Source organism: Leuresthes tenuis, unplaced genomic scaffold (assembly GCF_036924035.1).
Source record: "Leuresthes tenuis unplaced genomic scaffold, fLeuTen1.0.hap1 SCAF_12, whole genome shotgun sequence".
In the NCBI taxonomy this organism is placed as follows: domain Eukaryota; kingdom Metazoa; phylum Chordata; class Actinopteri; order Atheriniformes; family Atherinopsidae; genus Leuresthes; species Leuresthes tenuis.
This window is the reverse complement of record NW_027325366.1, coordinates 32,247,767-32,268,915: the sequence shown is the minus strand read 5'-3', so window position 1 is coordinate 32,268,915 and position 21,149 is coordinate 32,247,767. Positions and strand designations below refer to the sequence as shown.

General features: G+C 45.5%; 2 protein-coding genes across 8 annotated transcripts in view; both read right to left on the bottom strand.

The window, feature by feature from the left end:
* The window catches only part of ankrd44 (ankyrin repeat domain 44), a 39,080-nt gene extending 38,899 nt beyond the window's left edge, over window positions 1-181 (bottom strand). For all 3 annotated transcript variants that reach the window (XM_072397514.1, XM_072397515.1, XM_072397516.1), the window contains exon 1: window positions 63-181. In XM_072397514.1, coding sequence (XP_072253615.1) covers window positions 63-89 — 27 coding nt within the window. In that variant the 5' untranslated portion in view covers window positions 90-181. The remainder of the gene's footprint in view (window positions 1-62) is intronic.
* Window positions 182-3,192: 3,011 nt separating this feature from the next.
* On the bottom strand, window positions 3,193-17,960 carry sf3b1 (splicing factor 3b, subunit 1). 5 transcript variants are annotated; one of them, XM_072397509.1, is made up of 24 exons: window positions 17,858-17,959; window positions 15,923-16,095; window positions 15,677-15,778; window positions 15,474-15,588; window positions 13,430-13,509; window positions 11,028-11,213; window positions 10,479-10,941; window positions 10,286-10,407; window positions 10,008-10,205; window positions 9,821-9,922; window positions 8,846-9,025; window positions 8,681-8,767; window positions 8,090-8,360; window positions 7,242-7,387; window positions 7,000-7,146; window positions 6,653-6,778; window positions 6,028-6,249; window positions 5,761-5,943; window positions 5,569-5,680; window positions 5,162-5,282; window positions 4,672-4,803; window positions 4,316-4,588; window positions 3,754-3,970; window positions 3,193-3,667 (listed from the first exon to the last, which is right to left on the bottom strand). In XM_072397509.1, exons 1-24 carry the CDS (start codon window positions 17,883-17,885, stop codon window positions 3,509-3,511), a joined length of 3,945 nt encoding a protein of 1,314 aa, XP_072253610.1. In that variant the 5' UTR covers window positions 17,886-17,959; the 3' UTR covers window positions 3,193-3,508. The 5 variants fall into 5 exon arrangements, with proteins under 5 accessions (XP_072253610.1, XP_072253611.1, XP_072253614.1 ...); XM_072397510.1 differs by lacking the exons at window positions 15,474-15,588; window positions 15,677-15,778; window positions 15,923-16,095; window positions 17,858-17,959 and adding an exon at window positions 13,852-15,335; XM_072397513.1 differs by lacking the exons at window positions 3,193-3,667; window positions 3,754-3,970; window positions 4,316-4,588; ... (14 more) ...; window positions 10,479-10,941; window positions 11,028-11,213 and adding an exon at window positions 13,852-13,906 and having other exon boundaries at window positions 17,858-17,960.
* Between the last annotated feature and the right edge of the window lie 3,189 nt (window positions 17,961-21,149).

Here is a 21,149-nt window from a genome sequence, read left to right as displayed (position 1 = left end):
GAGCAGCAGAGATGCTGAGCTGCGGCTCTGATGCTAAGCTAACAGCTGCTAGCGGGTCTTACCTGGTCGGCCAGTTTGAGGACAGCCATCTCTGGGTCAGCCGCGGCTGCACATCCACTCGCTCCGACACCGCGGCACCATGCACGGAGCGACGCTGCGCCCCGAGCTTAACTCCCCCGAGCCTTTCTCCGCTCCTCCCGCGGGACCGGAGGCGACTGGATGGGGAAGCTTCGAGGCTCCCTAACAAGCTCACAAACGGATGGTGGTGATGATGAAGGCCGGGCCGAGCACCGCGGCCATCAACCCCGCTCCGCTGACGCTGTCTGCGGCGACGCTGCTCAGCCGAGGCAGCCGCGCGGAGTGGCGGGGAGGCAGGAAAGGCTCGAGCCTCCGGTGTAAACAACCCACATTTACGGCTGCTGCTGCCGCTGTTTCTGCTGCTGCTGCACCGAGGTCCCGGGCGGCTCTCGGAGCCCTACACCACCCACAGAAACCTCCCTCCTGCCCGGTCTGCAGAGCCAGAAACCTCGCAGAGGCAGCCAGGGTGAAGTCAGCTGAACGGAGATCACACAGGAAGTCGATGCTTCTCTCCTCTTTCAGATGCAGAAGTGGAGGCGAAGCTTCCTCAGCATCAACAACAAGCTGCAGCACCTCCTCAATCCTGCCATCCAGCGGCCACAGACAGAAACACTCAGAAAGAGCTGCCTCTCCAAAGTCTGCTGTCTGACCTTTGGTTCGGGGTCATGTGGGCCAAGACCCGACCCGGGAGCTCACAAGTTCAGAAAAGCACAAACATGAGGCTGAACTACACAAAATACACCAAGAAGCCAAGACAGAAACATGAAATGGATACACAACAAAAACAAAATACTAAAAAAAACAGCAAAACAAAATAACAAAATACTACAAAACAATAACAAAAAGACAAAAACATGAAACAGATACACAACAAAAAGCAAAAACAAAATAACACAAAATATTACAAAACAATAACAAAAAGACAAAAACATGAAATGGATACACAACAAAAAGAAAAAACAAAATACTAAAAAAACAGCAAAACAAAATTACACAAAATAGTACAAAACAATAACAAAAAACATACAAAAAGAGCAGAAAAAAACAGGAAAAAAACATGAAACAGATACACAACAAAAACAAAATAACACAAAATATTACAAAACAATGACAAAAAAGACAAAAACATGCAAAGAGCAGAAAACAACATGAAACAGATATACAACAAAAAGGAAAACAAAATAACACAAAATGGACACACGGCAAAAAGGAGAAAAACAAAATAACTAAATATTAAAAAACAGCAAAACAATAACAAAAAAACATACAAAAGAGCAGAAAAAACAAGAAAAAACATGAAACAGTTACACAACAAAAAGAGAAAAACAATAACACAACATGTGAAACAGTCGCACAATTAAACAAAAATCACTGCAAAACAAAGATAAAACAACAATGAAAACAGAAATGAAACAGAAAATACCACAAAACAAACCTTTGGCTTGTGATTGGTCGCTGACATATAAACACAAACACAGATTAAAATAACCTCAAAGGCAACGTGACGAAAATGTTTGGAAACTTTTATTGATCATTAAAAATATAAACCCAAGAATAACCGTAAAGGTTTTAGATTTATTGTTCAAAGTGCTTTTTAAATAAAGATTGGTTGATAGTGATGTCATGAAGAATTTACAGGAAGTCAAAGAATTGCATCTTAAACAGATATTAGTGATCGTTTGGTGGTTAAAGGAGGTCGTTGTTGGACATTGTGATATTTTATAGATATAAATATTTTTTATTTTATATTTTTTGTCCCCACAGCATGAGTTTAACATCACAGCAGCTGTTATCAGAAACAGTTCATGTATTTTTCATAGTTTCTTTGTTTTTATGATGCATTCCAAAGGTTATAAAGGAAGGAAACAGCATTTACTGCCGACTCTGGAGGAAAACAGCACAAAGACTTCATTTAAAGGCTCATCTAGAAAACATTTGACTTGGAAAAACAGATAAAAAAAATTTTTATTTTCGTGTTCCGCCTTCCTTTCTGGAAGTTTCTCCTGATTTGTACAGAGAAATGTGTCGTAAGAAGCTGATATACCTGCCTTTATGTGCACAGATCAGAGGACAGTAAGCATCCAATCAATGATCACCTGGTTCTGATGGCTCTCAGCTGAGCCACCACCCTCCTGAGAGCCAAACTGTCCCGTTTGGCAGCGTTTCTGACAGTCAAGAAGCGCCGGCAGCACCTGAAGCTTCTGAGGAAGTTGCAGGTTTTCAACGTGGAGAGAAAACCGATGTAAAAAACTTATTTTATTGAATCTGTGTTAATATTTTCCATGATTTCCTCCCACAGACAGGTACTGAGGTCAGAGCAAACAGGCTCCACCCCCTCAGCACACCTGTGAGGTGCAAACAGCTCCAAAAGCTTCCGTTTCCCATGAAGCAGCACTTTTAATGTCTGTAGTTCGGATGAGTTTAATCTTTGTTGCATTTATTCATCTTTAGTGGCTGAGTTTGAAGAGCCCGTGTGTGAAAATATGATATAAAAAGACTTTTAATGAAGGAGTCTGAGCTCCAAACCTCTTCAATATGCAAATGAGGCAGAATTTGGTTAAAGGTGGACCGATTTCCATGAGTCACTACTTTAGAAAAACAAGCTAAAATTAAATAAAATGCAAAACAAAACCAGGTTAATATAACTTAAAGGGAGTCAAACAGCCTTAATATTGTGGGGAAATCACTGGTTTATTGCTCTAAACGTAATTTGGGCTGTTTTGAGGGCAACAAAGTCCTTAAATTTAAGTTTTTATTTTATAAAAAGTAAGTTAGACATTTTTGTGGAGGCAGTTTGAGTTTCTTTTCAATACATTTGGTGGCATTAACCCTTTAACTTCCTCCTCCTTCACTGACTGGAAGTGAACCTTCATGAACAATCTTGGTTTTATTGTAAAGATAAAAGAAAGTCTGATGACATCACTTTTACCAGAAGTTTTGCCATAATAAGGAGAGTCGGGATCTCCAATGAAGCCTAAATCAACAGATCAGCAGCCTGCAGGAGAATTTGGGCTCATTCTCTGTTTTATTTTCGCTCTTTAGTGACGTGGAGGAGGCGATGAAAAGCTCCACAAAGACTTCAGAAGAGAAATAAAAGCCACTCAGACAGCAACATATTTTTATACACAAACCCTTTAATTGGTTAAATAAAGCATCGATCTAATAAGAACAGAGGAGGTGTGGAAACGAAGGAGGCGTTGAACTATCAATAATCAATACACACAAAATAATCCAGATATTTAAAACGTGATGAAAGCTCTGCATTCCTAAAGCTGGACCGCTTCTTACAGCAAACAGAAATAAAAAATACAGACTCTACAGGGTTCCTCTTCCTTCACGCCGAACGTGACGACACGACGCCGCTAAATAAAAAAAACGACCCGCATGCGGGGATAGAGACAGCCGGGAGGGGGAGGGGGTCGGCGTGTATTTACAGGACGTATTCCAGCTCGTAGCGGACGAACACGTTCTTGTCGTCGTTGTAGACCTGCGGGTAGTGGGCGATGAGGGCGTCCTGAGAGCCGATGTAGATGGAGTTGTAGATCTTCCAGTAGACGTCCCTCACCTTCCGGGCCGGGTGGAACAGACCCTGCAGAGACGAGCGAGTTCAGATTAATCCCAGCGAGATCCCCCCCCCCCCGTCTCACCAGCTCTCAGAGCAACGCTGGGACTCACCTGCAGGCAGTACTGCAGCATGCGGCAGGGCCCCAGGGCGACCCTCAGCCCCTCCAGGGCGCCCATGACCGCCTGGATGACGTGAGGCGAAGTCTCGAAGACGTTGGGCCAAACGTAGTTCAGCAGGTGGTTGAGGGAGTCCTCGCAGCCGAAACCGTAGACGCCCAGAGACATGTGCTGGACCACGGCGCTGGCGGTCTGTCTGTGGACCAGATCCCTGCGGCGGAGGACAGCAAAGGTCAGAACTCACCGCCGTGGACCGGCTCTTAAACGGCCACAATGAGCTTCAAATAAGAACATTCATAGATGATATCAGAGTAAAGCATGGAGTTCCTCAGGGTTCTGTGCTCGGACCGATTCTTTCTGAGACACGATTAGACAAAAGAATAAACTTCCACTGATCTCAGGCAGGAAAGACAGTTTCAGACCAGGGTCTGTGGGCGGAGCTACTGTCTGGCTTTCTGCAGAACTTAAAGCTCCTGAGGACCAAAACCGGATCCAGATAAAGGTTAAAAACATTTACATATTAGACCTCGTTAGTTAGCGGCCATGAACGGCTCACCTGTCCATGAGCGCGTCCTCCAGCAGCGGCGTGACGGCGTAGATGTAGTCTTTTCCCATCTCCCCGATGTACTCGAACAGGAAGGAGAGCGACTTGAGGACACCGTTCTGCACGTTGAGCTCGGGCACTCTGTATTCGTTCATGAGCGCCGGCAGCACCGTGAACGGCGAGCAGGTCTCGGCGACGATGGCGATGGCCACGGTCGTACAGACTCGGTTCTGACGCTCCTGGACCTTCAGGTTGTTGAGCAGCGTGGCCAAGACGTCATGGGGGCTGTAAGGAGAGCACAAACGGTGAGTTCAAGGTCACGTTTACAGTCCGTACGCCCGACTTTACGGGGGGGGGGGGTCACTCACCCGATGGCTTTGGCGATGTAACCGAACGTGTTGACGGTGGCTCTGCGGATCGCCTTCTTGTGAGCTTTGAGCAGCTCAAGCAGCTCAAAGCAAATCCTCATCCACTCCCTGGCCGACACATATTCAGCTCCCCTGAAAACAAACCAGGAACGTTCAGTTTCACTTCCAGCAACACATTATCCTGCATATTCATTCAAATTAATCCACTCTGGTGCCCCTCGTGAGTCCATTTTAAGTGAGTGACACCCCACAGTTATATTTAAGCCTCTCACAGCTCAACCAGGAGAAAACAGACCTTTTAGTTCTTGGTACCGAAACCTCTGAGTCGTTAGTTCTGAGCAACGTGTCAGAAGTGGTTTTTAAGTCAGCCTCAGAGGATGTTTTACGTTTATTCGTGGTTTCACAAGAGATTTCTGTGTGCAGAAGCTTTCCGACTCGTTTTATTGTTGTTCTGAAAAGCACTTTGAGCCGTTGCCACGGTTCCACTGACCTGTCGGCGATCCTGCCCACCAGGTCGATGCAGTTCTCCTGAACCTTCTCGTGTCTGTTCTTCAGGATCGGAGTCAGACGAGGAAGCAGGTCTTTGATTGGTGGCGTCATCTTGTGCATACCTGAAAAGAGAGCGGCCATCGGTCATTTTCTCACCCTGAAAAGGGAAGGACAGACAGAGCGTACCCCCCCCCCATCTTTAGGAAACCCCTGAATAAAACTAACCAAGTCCCACAAAACTCATCTAATCTTGTTTCCATCTTTACCTCCAGATCAAATTAAAGTTTTTTTTGGGTCACATTTACATTTTTAAGCTGCAGCCATAAAATTTCTCTTTAAATCAACTAAAACGTCGCCCAGTTTCTGCGGCTTCAGCGTCTGAAACCTGGCGCCATCTCCCAGACGTACCGATGACGTTAACGATGGCCTTCAGCGCTCCCAGGATGCTGCCCAGCACCTCGGGGTACTCTTCTCCCAGGTACTCGTACAGCACCACCCCCAGATGACCCATCAGCTTCTCCTGCAGCGACAAACGGCAGAAACGAGCGTCAGTTTGCGGACTCGGTCACACGATCGGGGCTTTGATGGCGAGCGTTTTACCTCCTGACAGGTCTTCATCACCACGGCCGTGCGGGAGATCAGATCCGCAGCCTGCTGACGCACTTTGGCCGACTTGTTGTTGAGACGCCACAGCACCGTACCGCAGATCTGAGGCAGGTACGGCTTCACGCGCTTCCCGAGGGCGTTCACCACCGTGCCGAAACCGTTCAGCATCACAGAGTCCTGCGGACAGAGGAGGGCGAGATCAAACCAAACTCACAGGAAACACCCGGACGCTAACCCCTCAGCAGCGGCTCTGTATCTCACCTCTGTGGTCTGCTCCTGGAAGGCGTACAGGATGCCGTCGATCAGCTGCTCCTCCAGCTTGTGGTCGATGTCGGCAGCTCCCAGGTTCCCCATTATCTTCTCGATGGTCTCCATCACCATTTTTCTGTACTGCTCCGCCTCGTCTTTCAGGTCGTCCACGATGCGAGAGATGATCTCCGCTGCTCCCACCTTGTTGGCCAGCTCCACCGTGGTGTCCACCAGCTGGAAACAGAAGCCTAATGTGTCAGTGCGCCCCCTGCTGGTCGTCTCAACCAAAGCTCCCAAACGCTTTGAAGTTTAAAATGTGCTTTAGAAATATGAGAAACTGTCTCCTAATATCTTTCTTTGGTCTTGAATGGACCGGAGTTGACGGGCATCTCATAACGAGGCGTCGGTCGTGTTTTATTTAGTGTTAAAGGTTGTTTTGTTCAGTAAAACACATTAAAATAATAAGAAAAAACATGAAAACTGAAGCAGCAAAGTCAGTGAAACACACCGAGTCACATGACAGGAAGGAGTTCGGGGGTCAAACGCGTCTCATTCATAAATAATATTCACTGAAACATCTAAAACAACCAGGAAGGAAACTTGGAGACGGTCCGAAGGCGTTTCTGTCTTTGCTGACCTGTCTGTAGTTGCGCCGGTCCAGAGCCATCCGGTGCTGCCAGAAGTGCTTGAAGAAGGGCGGCAGGATCTCGGTTTTAATGTAGTTTGCTTCCACGCCGTCGGTGCCACAGCACTGCTTCACCACCTGCGAGACAAGACAAGACGCGGCGCCGGTGAGCGTTTCTTTGGGCTCGGATCGGTCTGTGACCAACGGGTGCAGGGCGAGAACAGAAAGGACCACAGCTGGTCCCACTGCAGGTTCTCGTGTTGGCGTTCATCTGGCGGGCTACTAGCCCTGCTGCGACCACGAGGAGGTCGAACAGGCGAGAAAGAGCCGCGGCGAGTCCACAGGAGGGCGATTCTTACCTTCAGCACAATCTTCTTCATCTCCTCGTCAGGAGACTGGAACTCCCTGATGAGGATCAGCATCACCTCTCTGGTGTAGTAGTTTGCGTACTCGGCGTCCATCAGAGGGATCAGGTAACCGATGGCTTTCAGGAAAGCAGCCAGACCCTGGTGACAGCACAAGTTACAGATTCTCAGATTTCTTGGATGTTTTTGACTTTAACTGGAGCAGCAGCTCCAGCAGCCCAAACCGAGGCTCTCACCTTTCCTCTGTGCTGCCTGATACCCTTCCACAGCGGCTTCAGGACCGAGTCGAAGGACTCGATACCGTAGGGCGTGGCGGCCTCGGCGAGGGCAGCGATAGCCAGAGCGCTGATGGTCCTCACCTTCTGCTGCTCGTCCACCAGACCTGCAGCCCCACACAGTCACAAAGTGAGATTAAGAACTACTTTCAGAGCTTAAAGGTGGGACAAGAACAGGGTCAATGGTTGCTCTGAACTGCTGTTAGCTACAAAGAGCTTAATGGAGCGGCTCCATCTACTTGAATGCTCTTGCAAAGGCTTCTGTCCCAACTGGGTCCCTCCGTTGGTCCCAGGATTGTCGTCTAGCAGCTCCTACACCACGCCTAAGACAATCCAAACTCTGTTCATGTGTCGTCCCACGATGGTGGAATGACCTACCGAGCGCTACCAGAACAGGGGCGTCCCTGTCTATCTTCAAGAAGCTCCTGAAAACCCAGCTCTTCAGAGAGCATCTCCTATCCCAGCACTTACCTTGTACTTCCCTCCCCCCTCTATCTCTGCTCTTTATCTTTCTGCACTTCCTTCTATGCCTGCACCCTATCTCTACTCTGTCCCCTCTGACAGAGTCCGACTCCTGGGTTCCTTCTATGTAGCTTATTGTTAGCTTTTTATAGAGCTGTTATATCTTCATTTGTAAGCCGCTTTGGATAAAAGCGTCTGCTAAATACAGAAACTGATATTAATCATGTAGTTTAAGGCTGCAGCAAACCATTCTTTAGGTAATTATTCCATCAATGATGCGTCTAAACTATTCCAAAGAGAACTGGAGCCGCCTCAGACACTTTAACCCGAGAAAGAGCCCAACTGACCGTGCTCGATGATCTCCACCAAGCTGCGCAGGTGGGGCAGGATGGCGCAGCCCATCAGGATGGCGATCTGCTGCACGATCTTGATGCCCGTGTGTCGAGCCTGCCACGACTTCTTGCTTTTACACACGGCTTTGAGGAAGGGCAGCAGTGAGGGGATGCCGAGGGCCGAGGCCACCACGGCGAAGGCTCGGGCCGTCGTGTTTCTGACGTACTCGTCCATGTTGTCGATGTCGGGTCGCATCGTGGAGATCATGGTGGCCAAACCAGCAGCCTGAGACACAGAGCAGAGAGGCTGAATATGAGGCCACCGTTTCAGCTTAAAGGATGAACAGCAGGCGAAGTCTACTGCTTAAACAAAGGAGTCCACAACAGGCTAAAGAGTCAGAGGCAGGCCTCTGCTGACAGTTTGTAACCAGCGGGTGCAGAATGAGAACAGACGAGGCGTGAGAGCCAGGTCTGCGTGTTCTCGTGCTGGTAACAATCTGGCGAACGACTAGCCCTGATCTGACCACCGACAGGTCGAACAGGCGAGAATAGTTCGCCGAAACCTCATTGCACATCATTTCTGGACCAACAGCTGCTCCACGCTACCTTTGCCAGGTTGGAGATGATCTCTCTGCCTTCCACTCTGGCGTAGTAATCTTCATCGATGAGCAGCGGCTCGATCACCACCAGGATCTGGACACAAAGAGGACACCGTTAGTTTCCCAGAGAAGAAACAGCAAGAACGGCGCACGGCTGAGACGGCGAGCCCACCTTGTGCACGTATGGTCGGACCAGGTCGTCCAGTTTGTAGAGGATGCGGTCGATGACTTTGACCAGCAGGTGGCGCTCCTGGTCCTCCAGAGTGGGCGACATGAGCAGCGGCAGGATCTGGTTGAACAGGGGGCCGGCTCCAAACTCACGAGCTTTATCTGTGATCTGACGCAGGGCGGCCTGAGGAACGAGAGGAGAAGGTGAGGAACGAGAGGAGAAGGTGAGGAGAAGGTGAGAGGAGAAGGTGAGAGGAGAAGGTGAGGAACGAGAGGAGAAGGTGAGGAGAAGGTGAGAGGAGAAGGTGAGAGGAGAAGGTGAGAGGAGAAGGTGAGGAACGAGAGGAGAAGGTGAGAGGAGAAGGTGAGGAACGAGAGGAGAAGGTGAGAGGAGAAGGTGAGGAACGAGAGGAGAAGGTGAGAGGAGAAGGTGAGGAACGAGAGGAGAAGGTGAGAGGAGAAGGTGAGGAACGAGAGGAGAAGGTGAGAGGAGAAGGTGAGGAACGAGAGGAGAAGGTGAGAGGAGAAGGTGAGGAACGAGAGGAGAAGGTGAGAGGAGAAGGTGAGGAACGAGAGGAGAAGGTGAGGAACGAGAGGAGAAGGCGAGGAACGAGAGGAGAAGGCGAGGAACGAGAGGAGAAGGCGAGGAACGAGAGGAGAAGGCGAGGAACGAGAGGAGAAGGTGAGAGGAGGAACGAGAGGAGAAGGTGAGAGGAGGAACGAGAGGAGAAGGTGAGAGGAGGAACGAGAGAAGGTGAGAGGAGGAACGAGAGGAGAAGGTGAGAGGAGGAACGAGAGGAGAAGGCGAGAGGAGAAGGCGAGAGGAGGAACGAGAGGAGAAGGTGAGGAACGAGAGGAGAAGGTGAGGAACCAGAGGAGAAGGTGAGGAACCAGAGGAGAAGGTGAGGAACCAGAGGAGAAGGTGAGGAACGAGCAGGCCTGGTGCTGATCCCACAGCTTATTCTGGGTCCACACCAACCTTTCTCATGGGGGGCGTTCCATTTTTAATCTTCAGCAGCAGCTTCATGATCTTCCTCTCCTTCTGCTCCTCGGGGCTCAGCGTAGACTCGTCCACCTCCACCTAAAACCACACAAACAGGAGAAGGAACGCTTATTTTCAGGAGTCTGTGGACTATGGGAGGTTCCTCACGTGCACGGATCCTCACCAGCAGCTTGTCAAAGTACTGGATGTCGTCAGGTTTGAGGAAGGGGAGGTTTCCTGAGGGCTGGTCATTCATCTGCTTGGTGGTGCGATCCTCAGCCTGCATGTGGAAGCCGGTCATGCCCCCGATGGGCGTGGGCGTGGCGGACAGCTTGCGGGCCGGCGTTCGGATGGGCACGTATCCTGCAGGAGGAGGCAGCACCTGCAGGGCGGGACACCAGCCGTCAGCGTTCTGACTTATTCACTCACAATGAGGCTGATGGAGACCTGAAAGACACTCACCTTGTAACCCTCGGGGAACATGGCGTCCAGCTCCTCGTCTGTGAGCGGCCGGTTCCTCTCGTCGATCTCACGCTCCCATCGCCACGCCTGCAGCTGCTCAGGAGTCATGCTCATCAGGTGTCCTGAGAGAGACGCCATTTTAACACAAGCGCCATGAAAGAAACAAAGATGGTGGAAAAGGAGGGGCACCCACCTGGCGTCGGGGTTGCCATGTTCATGGCTGGGGTTCCCAGCGGAGTTTTTCCGGGGGTCAGCAGTGGCGTTGAGGATCCCATCTGACTGGCGGGGGTTAAATCCCACCGAGACTTCCTCTTACTGGCTCCTGGAGTTGGCGTCTCGCCCACAGACTCGTCTCCTCTGTCTGTTCGTGGCGTTTCAGCCCAGCCGCTCCCGTGTCCCGGCGTCTCCCTCTCCGTTTTGGGGGTTTCGTCCCAGCGATTCTTGCGAACGCTTCCTGTGGCGCCGCCATGACCAGGCGTGGCGTGACCGGGGGTGTCTCTGCCGGGGGTGGCAGCGCCAGCAGGGGTGTGGCTGGGAGTGGGGTCCCACATTCGGCTACTGGGAGTGGCCCCCGGGGTCTCGCTGCCTTTGGGACGGCCGGGGGTTTCATCCCACCGGCTGTTGGAGGGCGTGTGTCCGGGTGTGTGTCCTGGAGTCTGAAAGGAACCAGAAACGTCGGTGAGAAACTTCAGAGTGAACATGCAGCGGAACCGGAGAGGAAGGAGGACTGAGAGGTTCTGACCTCAGCCGAGGTGTCAGCTTGGTCCCAGCTGGACATCTTTTTGGGCGTGGCATTGGACGGGGTTTGGTCGGCCGTCTGGTCCCAGCGACGCTTACGTTTTGCGATAGCTTGGGTGGCCGCGGACCCGTTGACAGCTTTCAGGTCCCCTGATCTGGCTTTATCTGCCAGCTGCTGACGAATCTCCCTCTACACGCACAAACAGACCATAATGAATCATTCATTGGTTCATTTTTTGGATAAAGCAACAAATTTAAGTTGTGAACTGTGTGGGAAAAAGAACAAAATCAAGTTAAAGTTCCAGTACAGATTGTCCAACACAATAAACACATAACTATGTTAAGCCCCGCCTCCTCTGCTAAGCCCCGCCCACTCACATCCACCCTGCTGGGCGGATGAAGCCAGCTTCTGGTGGAAATGTTCTGCTGTCAGCTGCACTGAGGAGCATGCATCTTCCATCCAGCAGCAGCCTCAGAGGATATAAGAGGCTAATGTTCCAGCAGAGTTAGCTAAAGACTGTGAATGTGCAGCAAACACTTTTCATCCCACTGGTTTAACAACTTGGTCCAGTTCAACGCTGGACTGAAGGAACTGAGCCACAAAGAGGATCAGTTCCAGCTCTCAGAGCCTGAACTTCAGAGCAGGGAAATGGAAGCATCTGAGAAATAACTCCTCATGGTTTATTTACTGATTTATTTCTTCCTTTAGCAGCAGCTAATGCTAACAGCTTAGCTAATGAAGAAATAACTCATGGTTTATTTACGGATTTATTTCTTCCTTTAGCAGCAGCTAACGCTAACAGCTTAGCTAATGAAGAAATAACTCCTCATGGTTTATTTACTGATTTATTTCTTCCTTTAGCAGCAGCTAACGCTAACAGCTTAGCTAATGAAGAGATAACTCCTCATGGTTTATTTATTGATTTATTTCTTCCTTTAGCAGCAGCTAAAGCTAACAGCTGAGCTAATGAAGAAATAACTCCTCATGGTTTATTTATTGATTTATTTCTTCCTTTAGCAGCAGCTAACGCTAACAGCTTAGCTAATGAAGAAATAACTCCTCATGGTTGATTTATTGATTTATTTCTTCCTTTAGCAGCAGCTAACGCTAACAGCTTAGCTAATGAAGAAATAACTCCTCATGGTTTATTTATTGATTTATTTCTTCCTTTAGTAGCAGCTAAAGCTAACAGCTTAGCTAATGAAGAAATAACTCCTCATGGTTTATTTACTGATTTATTTCTTCCTTTAGCAGCAGCTAATGCTAACAGCTTAGCTAATGAAGAAATAACTCCTCATGGTTTATTTATTGATTTATTTCTTCCTTTAGCAGCAGCTAACGCTAACAGCTTAGCTAATGAAGAAATAACTCCTCATGGTTTATTTACTGATTTATTTCTTCCTTTAGCAGCAGCTAACGCTAACAGCTTAGCTAATGAAGAAATAACTCCTTATGGTTTATTTATTGATTTATTTCTTCCTTTAGCAGCAGCTAACAGCTTAGCTAATGAAGAAATAACTCCTCATGGTTTATTTACAGATTTATTTCTTCCTTTAGCAGCAGCTAACGCTAACAGCTTAGCTAATGAAGAAATAACTCCTCATGGTTTATTTATTGATTTATTTCTTCCTTTAGCAGCAGCTAAAGCTAACAGCTTAGCTAATGAAGAAATAACTCCTCATGGTTTATTTATTGATTTATTTCTTCCTTTAGCAGCAGCTAAAGCTAACAGCTTAGCTAATGAAGAAATAACTCCTCATGGTTTATTTATTGATTTATTTCTTCCTTTAGCAGCAGCTAAAGCTAACAGCTTAGCTAATGAAGAAATAACTCCTCATGGTTTATTTATTGATTTATTTCTTCCTTTAGCAGCAGCTAACGCTAACAGCTTAGCTAATGAAGAAATAACTCATGGTTTATTTATTGATTTATTTCTTCCTTTAGCAGCAGCTAACGCTAACAGCTTAGCTAATGAAGAAATAACTCCTCATGGTTTATTTACTGATTTATTTCTTCCTTTAGCAGCAGCTAACGCTAACAGCTTAGCTAATGAAGAAATAACTCCTCATGGTTTATTTATTGATTTATTTCTTCCTTTAGCAGCAGCTAACGCTAACAGCTTAGCTAATGAAGAAATAACTCATGGTTTATTTATTGATTTATTTCTTCCTTTAGCAGCAGCTAACGCTAACAGCTTAGCTAATGAAGAAATAACTCCTCATGGTTTATTTACTGATTTATTTCTTCCTTTAGCAGCAGCTAACGCTAGGAAGGAAGGAACTGAGCCACAAAGAGGATCAGTTCCAACTCTCAGAGCCTGAACTAAAAAAGGGAACACTATGTCCCCTTTAAATTAAATTCCCATCATGATGAAGAACGAGTTAACACCAGCCGTGGCATCTTACCTCCTCTTTGGACAGGTTCTGCTCCAACATGACGTCCACGTACGACCTGACCTGCTGCTTGGGGTCCGGCGTTTTGCCCCCTGCGCGAAAGAGCACCAACAAGAACAAAAGGACACTCATCAGGACACAGAAACCCAGGGCTTTGCAAACACAGCAAGCACAAACACAGCCAGCTAAGCCTGACTGGTGACCAACTTACTACTTACTTATGTTCCTGCTCTGTTTAACAGCTGAATAGCTCAATAAACTGAATTACAGACATATTTACATTTGCTTTTCTTACATAAGTCGTAGCATTCTAGTTAAAAACAAGCAGATACATAGAGAGAAGAGCTGAGGTTGTGGTGCTTTCTGTAAGTGGATTAAGAAGTATAGCCATCACTGATGCAGGGCTCCTGGGCTGTGCTCCTCAGAATACGTACACTTTCAGTGCCAAGGGTCCTTCTGCAGTCAGACTTCAACCGGCAGAAAAGAAGCCTAGAAAATTTCTCTTTACCATTAGTAACACTTTGGAAAAGGGTTTAAACTCACACACAACAGTATACCACCTGTGTTGCAAAGATTTACGGCACTCAAAGAACAATGCATCTTCTTGGGGCAAAACCACAAACCAGAGACAAATTTACTTGACTCCGTGGTGCATACTCCCCAATTATTTACACATGTAGCAGATTAAATGAAGTCAAGAGTCTCAGGTTACATCTGAGAAGTAAATTACATTCAAATACAGAAATAAAGGCTGCTGAGAAATATGATTTGATATGCCAGAGCCACACCGACTCTTAACGGCACCGCTATTCAGTTAATTTAGATCTTGACTTCCTTTTCAGGACAAAAGAAAAGACATGTAGCCAAATATTTGAATGAATGGTGTTTTCTGAACTTGGTGGGTTCCGATAGGCCAAAATAAAAGAGGCTATGTGGGGAGGTAGAGGTTTGTGGTGGCTGCGCTGCATCTGATTCCCCTCACAGCCCCCCATACAAGCAGCCAGAGGACCCTGACCAAACTGACAAGTGCACTGTGTTCCCCATAACCTACACAGGATGAGTTGCTGCACCCTTAACAGAGTGCAGTACAGGACTGGCAAAGCAGTACTGCTGTAGGAGAGAAATTAAGGACAGTTAGTATGGGCCTGTGGTATTGTGGTACACAACTTTTCTTGATAACATATTTCTATTTTACAGGAGAGAGTTGTAAAATAAAAATATATTTACACAACAACTTTGTACAAAGAGCTCTCTCTACATGCAGGCTTTGGATGAACTAACTCAGGCCTTAAAACTAGCTGGCTGTGGTTTACTTCCGGGTGGAGAAAGCTTTAAGATCGTAGCTTTTGTTTTTCCCTCTCTCTTAAAAAGATAAGAAACTGAAGTCTGAAAATCCAGCTGAAGGGACTTAAATGAACAGAAGACACTTAAATTAGGGCCCAGATAAATGTCTAAAGAGCCAATTCACATATTCATATGGAGAGAAAGTCTAGACGGCAGATACAACCCTGATGCCCCTGAACATGTGTCGTCTTCCTGCCTCGGATCTACAGCGACTGCGCTCAGTTTGGAGCAGCACAGTGCATCGGCAGGTCAGCTGAACCATAGCTAACGCTCATCCTCACATGCTGCGTATCCCGGCACGAGATTGTTAACCCTTCGACTACCACACAACCCATCTGCGACCCACGTCTGTTAGGAGACACCTAACCACCTCTCCCACTCAACAGCATGGTAGCCCCGACGTGGGTTTGCGACAGACCAGGATGAAGCTTTTATTGAAAGAAATCAGGAAAGGAAACCCCCCCAAACCGAACCGAACAATGAGCCCACACTGACATTTGCTACAAAGTTGGAGAAACAATAACAGAAATTGTTCTTTGACCACAGGGAAGGCATGGAGTCTGGGAGGCAAGCTATTGCATTGTGGTCGAAGGGTTGAACAGCAAAACTACACGTGTGAAGCCATTGGCAGTCATGGGGGGGGTGTCACAAAAATAGCCATAAAAGGGAGAAGGGGGAAGATGTAACGACGTCAAAAAGGAGCAAAATTTACCGTCTGCAAATGGGTCGAGACGCTCGGGTGAGATGATCATCTGTCGGCGCCGGGCTTTGTACTCATCCTCCCGCTCTGCGATCTTCTGAGGGCGATGCTCTGCAAACGGGTCGTACTGCAACGCCAAGATGGAGGAAAGCTTTTAGACGCGCTGACCCTGAATGTTAAGCAGGCGACACGTGCGACGCAGCAAAAACACGCACCTGTTCATCTGACTGAGGAATGGCGTTGAGTATTGCAACCGGTGCGTGGTAGCCGGGCTTCTTCTGTCCCAGAAGGCTCGTCGAACTGTCTTCTTCATCATCCTGAGGAAGGAAAGAGAGACGCGAGTCTAGTCAAATCTCCCCAAAAACTGGCGAGACTCTCCTAGCTCATCTGCAGGATGGGAGCCGCTGAGCTCCACAGAAGAAGAGAGACAACGTGGACACAGAGTTTACAACAATACTTACTTCCTCCTGCTCGTTGGCAGCGATGGAAGTGACGTATCCAGCAAAGCGGCTGTCGCTGCCTCCATAGATCTCCTGGTCATAGAAGCCGGTGGAGTCCAGGCCCACTCCCTGCCCTTCTTCCTCCACCAGGGAGGCCTTCATCCCCTGGATCTCCAGGATCTGGGCCTCGATATCTAAAACAACACAAACAAACAGACAGAAACACAAGGTAAGAAACGGTAAACAACACATGCTTTAAACTCGACACTTCATCAACCAATGAACTCATAATGTTCCCATTAAAGATAAATTACAAACCATAAGTACACGTATAGTATTTAACATACCAGATAAAGCCGAAATAAGCCTAAAAGTCATTTAAACAAATATCAGAAGCTGTGGGTTGCATTTTTTGGGGGCTTCCTCTTTCAGTGAAGTTGCTCATTAAGACTTTTTATACACAATTATCAGTTTCTGCAGCTACTTTGTGAGCAATGCTAAGGACAGAGCGGTCAAACTGTGGAGAAATGCAGCAAAGACTGGGTTAAAAGCCGAGAACAAATACATCCAAAGGGCTGATTGCTGCACGATGATCAAATTTTAATCCTGATTTTCACTTCCTACGATTAAACGGACAGAAAAGAACAGAAACCAAAGAGCTGATGATCCTCTGCTGTTTGGGTGAAGTTAAAGTATAACAGATCATATGCAGAGAGAGCTGCATAGTTACTGAGAGAAAGCAGGGCCCTGTTGGTTTAATCTGTTTCATTATTTTTATTTTAGTGTTTCTTCTCAGAGATGCTCTGAATGAGGATCAGCAGTTTGATTCTGATGAGAAGATGCAGGAATGTAGCTCAGTGTGGATTAAAAGCAGTTATGTTCACAGAGAAGTTTGTTTTCTACTAAAATCTGTTAATGGCCATGATAAATAATCTCAATATTGAAATACAAAAATAATCATGACTAATTGTGGCGCTCTAATTTGCAGCAGGAATGGTCTGAATGTAAGACAGTAAAACATCTAGTACAGCACAGAAATAAACTTAAACCAGGGCAGCACCATCAATGAGAAGTGAACTGAAGAAGCATCCTTTCAAATTAAAATCATAAACTATTAAATAAACATAAACTCAAGGTCATTCAGCTTTTGTGCTTCTTTCAGGCTTGTTTTCATACAGCTGGATGCTTAATTATGTCACAAGATCCGACAACACAATCTGTAGAAAGTCTGAATTCAACTGTTCTGATGTTTACTGGGAAGAAAGATCATATTGTGATCTGATACATGATCATAAAAACAAGAACAAAGGCTTTGCGTGGTCTACTTTTGTTTAGTACTGAACAATTAAACCAACCTCGGCTGAAAACAGCGACGATTGAACATAAAATAACGCTTTGAGTCTCACATTTGCATTTTAACCGTTCAACAATTATCTAAACATCTACGTTCCCCTGCCAAATATTGACTCAGAAGCTGACTTATAAGCTCGGCTTTGCCCTTTCTTCGCAGCAGGCCTGATTGCAGGATCTGTGTTTAACGTGCGACTGGTGTGTTGTTACATGAGGCTACATTAGCTAGCTTTCCGTTAAACAACGGGCGAAAAGCCTAAAACTGTAAGCAATTACTGATACGAATACATGTAAATATGCAAAGAAATAAATCATTAACATTTGTATTAATTCACTGATCCGTCTAATCGGACCCGTTGTTGGGTGTAATTAAAGTAAATCTATGAAAATGGCCAACTGAAGCTAACTGGTTAGCATCCAGCGCCATTATGTAAACCGTCCGCGTTGCGTTGTCACAGGCCCGCCGTTTTACGCGTTTTTAACAGAATACAACAAACAATGAAACTCGCCAACGTCCAGAATAGCAAATACATTTCTTAGAACAATACTACAAGCAAACTGCACAATTAAAAAGAGCGTATTATTCGTATTATAGTAAAATTTTACCTTCGTGCGTTTTGGCGATGTTCGCCATTTTGGTGGTGGTTGCTCGAGACTGAAACCGGAAATGCGTTGTTCCTCACTTCCGTCTATTTCTAGCTGGTCTCAGACCAGCTCACGCCCCAGATTTTCCTTTAGTCCTGAAAGCGTCAGACTCAGTGGGTGTTTCTTAGGTTTTGGTAATATTTGAGTAATGACATAATTACAACAAAACCTTTGCAACTATTGTAAAGTTATTTGTTTTATTAGTGCATTTTAAAGCCTGGGTTCATGTTAACAACTCGGATTCATCACTATGCAGAAGTATTAAGCTCATTAATCTGTACAGAGAAACAGGAAATTCTTGCATGATTTATTGAAACATGTTAAACATGAATCTAAATCCAGAATCTGAGGCAGAAACAGAGTTTTTTATCAGTTCTCAGCAGCTTTAAAGTGAATCTCTGGTCTGAGCTCCTTTATTCTCCAACACAGCCTGAACCCTCTGAGACCAGCTTTCTGTCATTTCTTTAAGGAGTCTTCAGGAATAGTTCTCCAGGCTTCTTGAAGGACACCCCAAAGCTCTTCTTTGGATGTGGGCTGCCTTTTGTTCCGTTCTCTGTCAGATGATCCCACACTGCTTCAATAATGTTGAGGTCCGGGCTCTGGGGAGGATTCATCCCTCCATAAGACCTGTTGCCACTGATTTTCAGTCCACTTCTTGTGTCATTTGGCACAGCTCAGCCTTTTCTCCCTGTTTCCCTTCCTTAAGAACGGCTTCTTGACAGCCACCCTTCCATGGAGACCATTTCTGATGAGGCTTGGGCCAACAGTAGATGGATCAGCTGAAGGTCCAGATGCATCTCTCAGGTCCTGTCAGGTCACAGCTGGATTTTTTCCTCTTTCTTAAGGACATCACTCATTAAGTGTTCCACAAAAAGGACGAAAACCATGCTGCTCCTCCTGAATCTGGGGTTTGACTGATCCCAGGAACTATTTTGTCAGAGGAACTTCAGCCCTGGTAGGATCTCCCAAGGTGAGGGGCCCCGAATTCACAAACTCTTGTAATGAATCTATAAATGCACTCAGATATGTCGTCTGAATGATAGAAACCAGGAGTTGTTTTCATAAAGACTCACACAGAGCTCCTGACTCAGCTTAGAAACTTAGTCTGAACTTCAGAGTGATTTAGGATCAATCTCAGAGCAACTCTGAGTAAAAAAAAGACAACAACTCTTATTTTTATGAGCAGACGGTTGACTCAGCTTATGGGTTTCCAAAATTAATTAATAACACGATACTTCAAGCCTTAACTTTTCAATAGCAGACCTATTTTTACCTAAATCACACACACATACATTTCTTTTTCAATAATTTATTCAGTTTTGATAAACCCTGTTGTTTATTTTGATACAAACACTCTGAACACGCCGTAAATGTTTCTTATCAAGCTGCTTTTAGAAGGTTGTGACAGAACCAAATCATCACTTTTCCCAGTTGTGAAATATCTTAACACATTGATTACTTTCTTTCCTGGTGTTGTGGTATTTTTCCACTGTCTCGCAGGTTTGAGCACATCTGTAATAAAATCAGTGACAAACAAACACTGATTGCCTCTTTGTTTTAAAGACACAGCTGAAAACTTACTTATATTTAAGTCCCTGTGCACTTCTTCGCCCTTTTTTTGTCTTTTACATGTTTTCAACACTTTTTATGAGCTTCTTTTGTTTTATTGCTGAATTATTAAATAGTTCTTTAGATCTTTATTTTATCAACAAATAGCTTTTATAAGTGTGGTCATTCTTTAGATTTTGTTTAAGTCCTTGTTTGTGATCTTTTAATTAGAATATACATGAATAACATGTAATCCTTTTATGATCTAATCTGTAGCATTTTAACAACTTGTTACCATCTACTGACATCTCTTCTTGTTTTTCGGATACTTTCTTTCCCTCAGACTTTTACAACAACAATAAGTAAGTTTGTGAGCCTTAAAACTTTGTGCTTCTGACTCGTTTTGATGTGCGCTGACCTGAAACTGCCCCGGAGCGCCCGGGAGGGCTGAGATAGCATCATTCACAACTTTGTTTTTGTTGCTTTCTGGTTGCTTGATGTCTTTGTTGCCTAAACATGGCAAATTCATGTGTACGGCTGCACATGTGCAGGGCTCAGAGTGGGATTTATTTCTCATCCCACAACTGTTGGGGGGCCGAAGAGCACAAAAAATTAGCCAAATTCTCTGGCATTACTTTAAAAGTCCTCCTGCCTCACAGTTTTTCCACCTTCAAAGTTCTTTCAAGGTTCAAGATTCTTCATGAATATTACTTTTATCTTTACTGCCATCTGCTATTTTATCTTCAGGGAGAATTCCCCACAAATTCCTCACAAATTCTTTTGTAATTTCATCACCTGTAGGAGGCCCTGATCTGAATATTGGCTGTTTCAGTGAAATTTTTTTTAAAAACTGTGAGTTTTACTGTGTAAACAGACAAAGAGAGCTGCTGTTATTTCAGTATTCTGTTCATGTCTGAGTTGATTGGTGTCTCATTCCTGTGCAGACTTCCTGCTCCAGGAAACTGACTCTGACAGCCTCTCATTCGGGGACATTGGTTAAAAAAATCATTCTTTTGGGCACCAAAGAAAACACAGAAAACAAGCCTGGAACCAGCAAAGCCTAAAGTTTGGAGACTGGAGATTTGAGCCCATTTGTCCAGTAACTAAAGTGTTACTACATTAACTATTAAGAAAATAGTCCCAGTCTTATATGATCCATTTAACCATTTTTAAAGAAAAGAGGAAGCCTGTGCAGATCAGAGACTGAAGCAGACAGCACACTGTAAGATGTATAATGAAGAAAATAGTCAATTAAAATGAGTATTAGATGATAATGTGGTCAGAGCAGGCATAAATAAAGACCTGTAGTACATTAATGACAGTAGAAATTTGAGGTACTGCATTTCTTTACAGTTTAAGTTGTTTTAAAATTGAAGATTATACTTAAACATTACATTAAATGTCAATTACATCTGAATTTATTGGCATGCAGACATGTTTTCATGCCTTTGGCTTCTATCATAGAGGTTCATGGTGTTTGTTTATATGAACTATTTGTTTATATTTATCAAAACAAATGTTTTTGAATTTTTCACACAAAATAAGATATTATGTCAATCAAAAATGAATAACATACGATACTTTTGAGTATTTTTATCATTACATTTGCCTACTTTTACTTTCATTATGACGGATTTCTACAAAATGGTTTCACTTTTAGTGTCGAAGGTTCCTTCTGAAGCGATAACTAAAAAATGACCAAAAC

Coding starts and splice junctions, on each gene's coding strand:
- sf3b1 (XM_072397509.1), bottom strand. CDS start 17,885: ATGGCGAACATCGCCAAAACGCACGAAG. Junction 6,779..6,999: donor TGAAGAAGATTGTGCTGAAG/GTAAGAATCGCC, acceptor CTTGTCTCGCAG/GTGGTGAAGCAGTGCTGTGG. Junction 4,589..4,671: donor TACATCGCCAAAGCCATCGG/GTGAGTGACCCC, acceptor CTCTCCTTACAG/CCCCCATGACGTCTTGGCCA.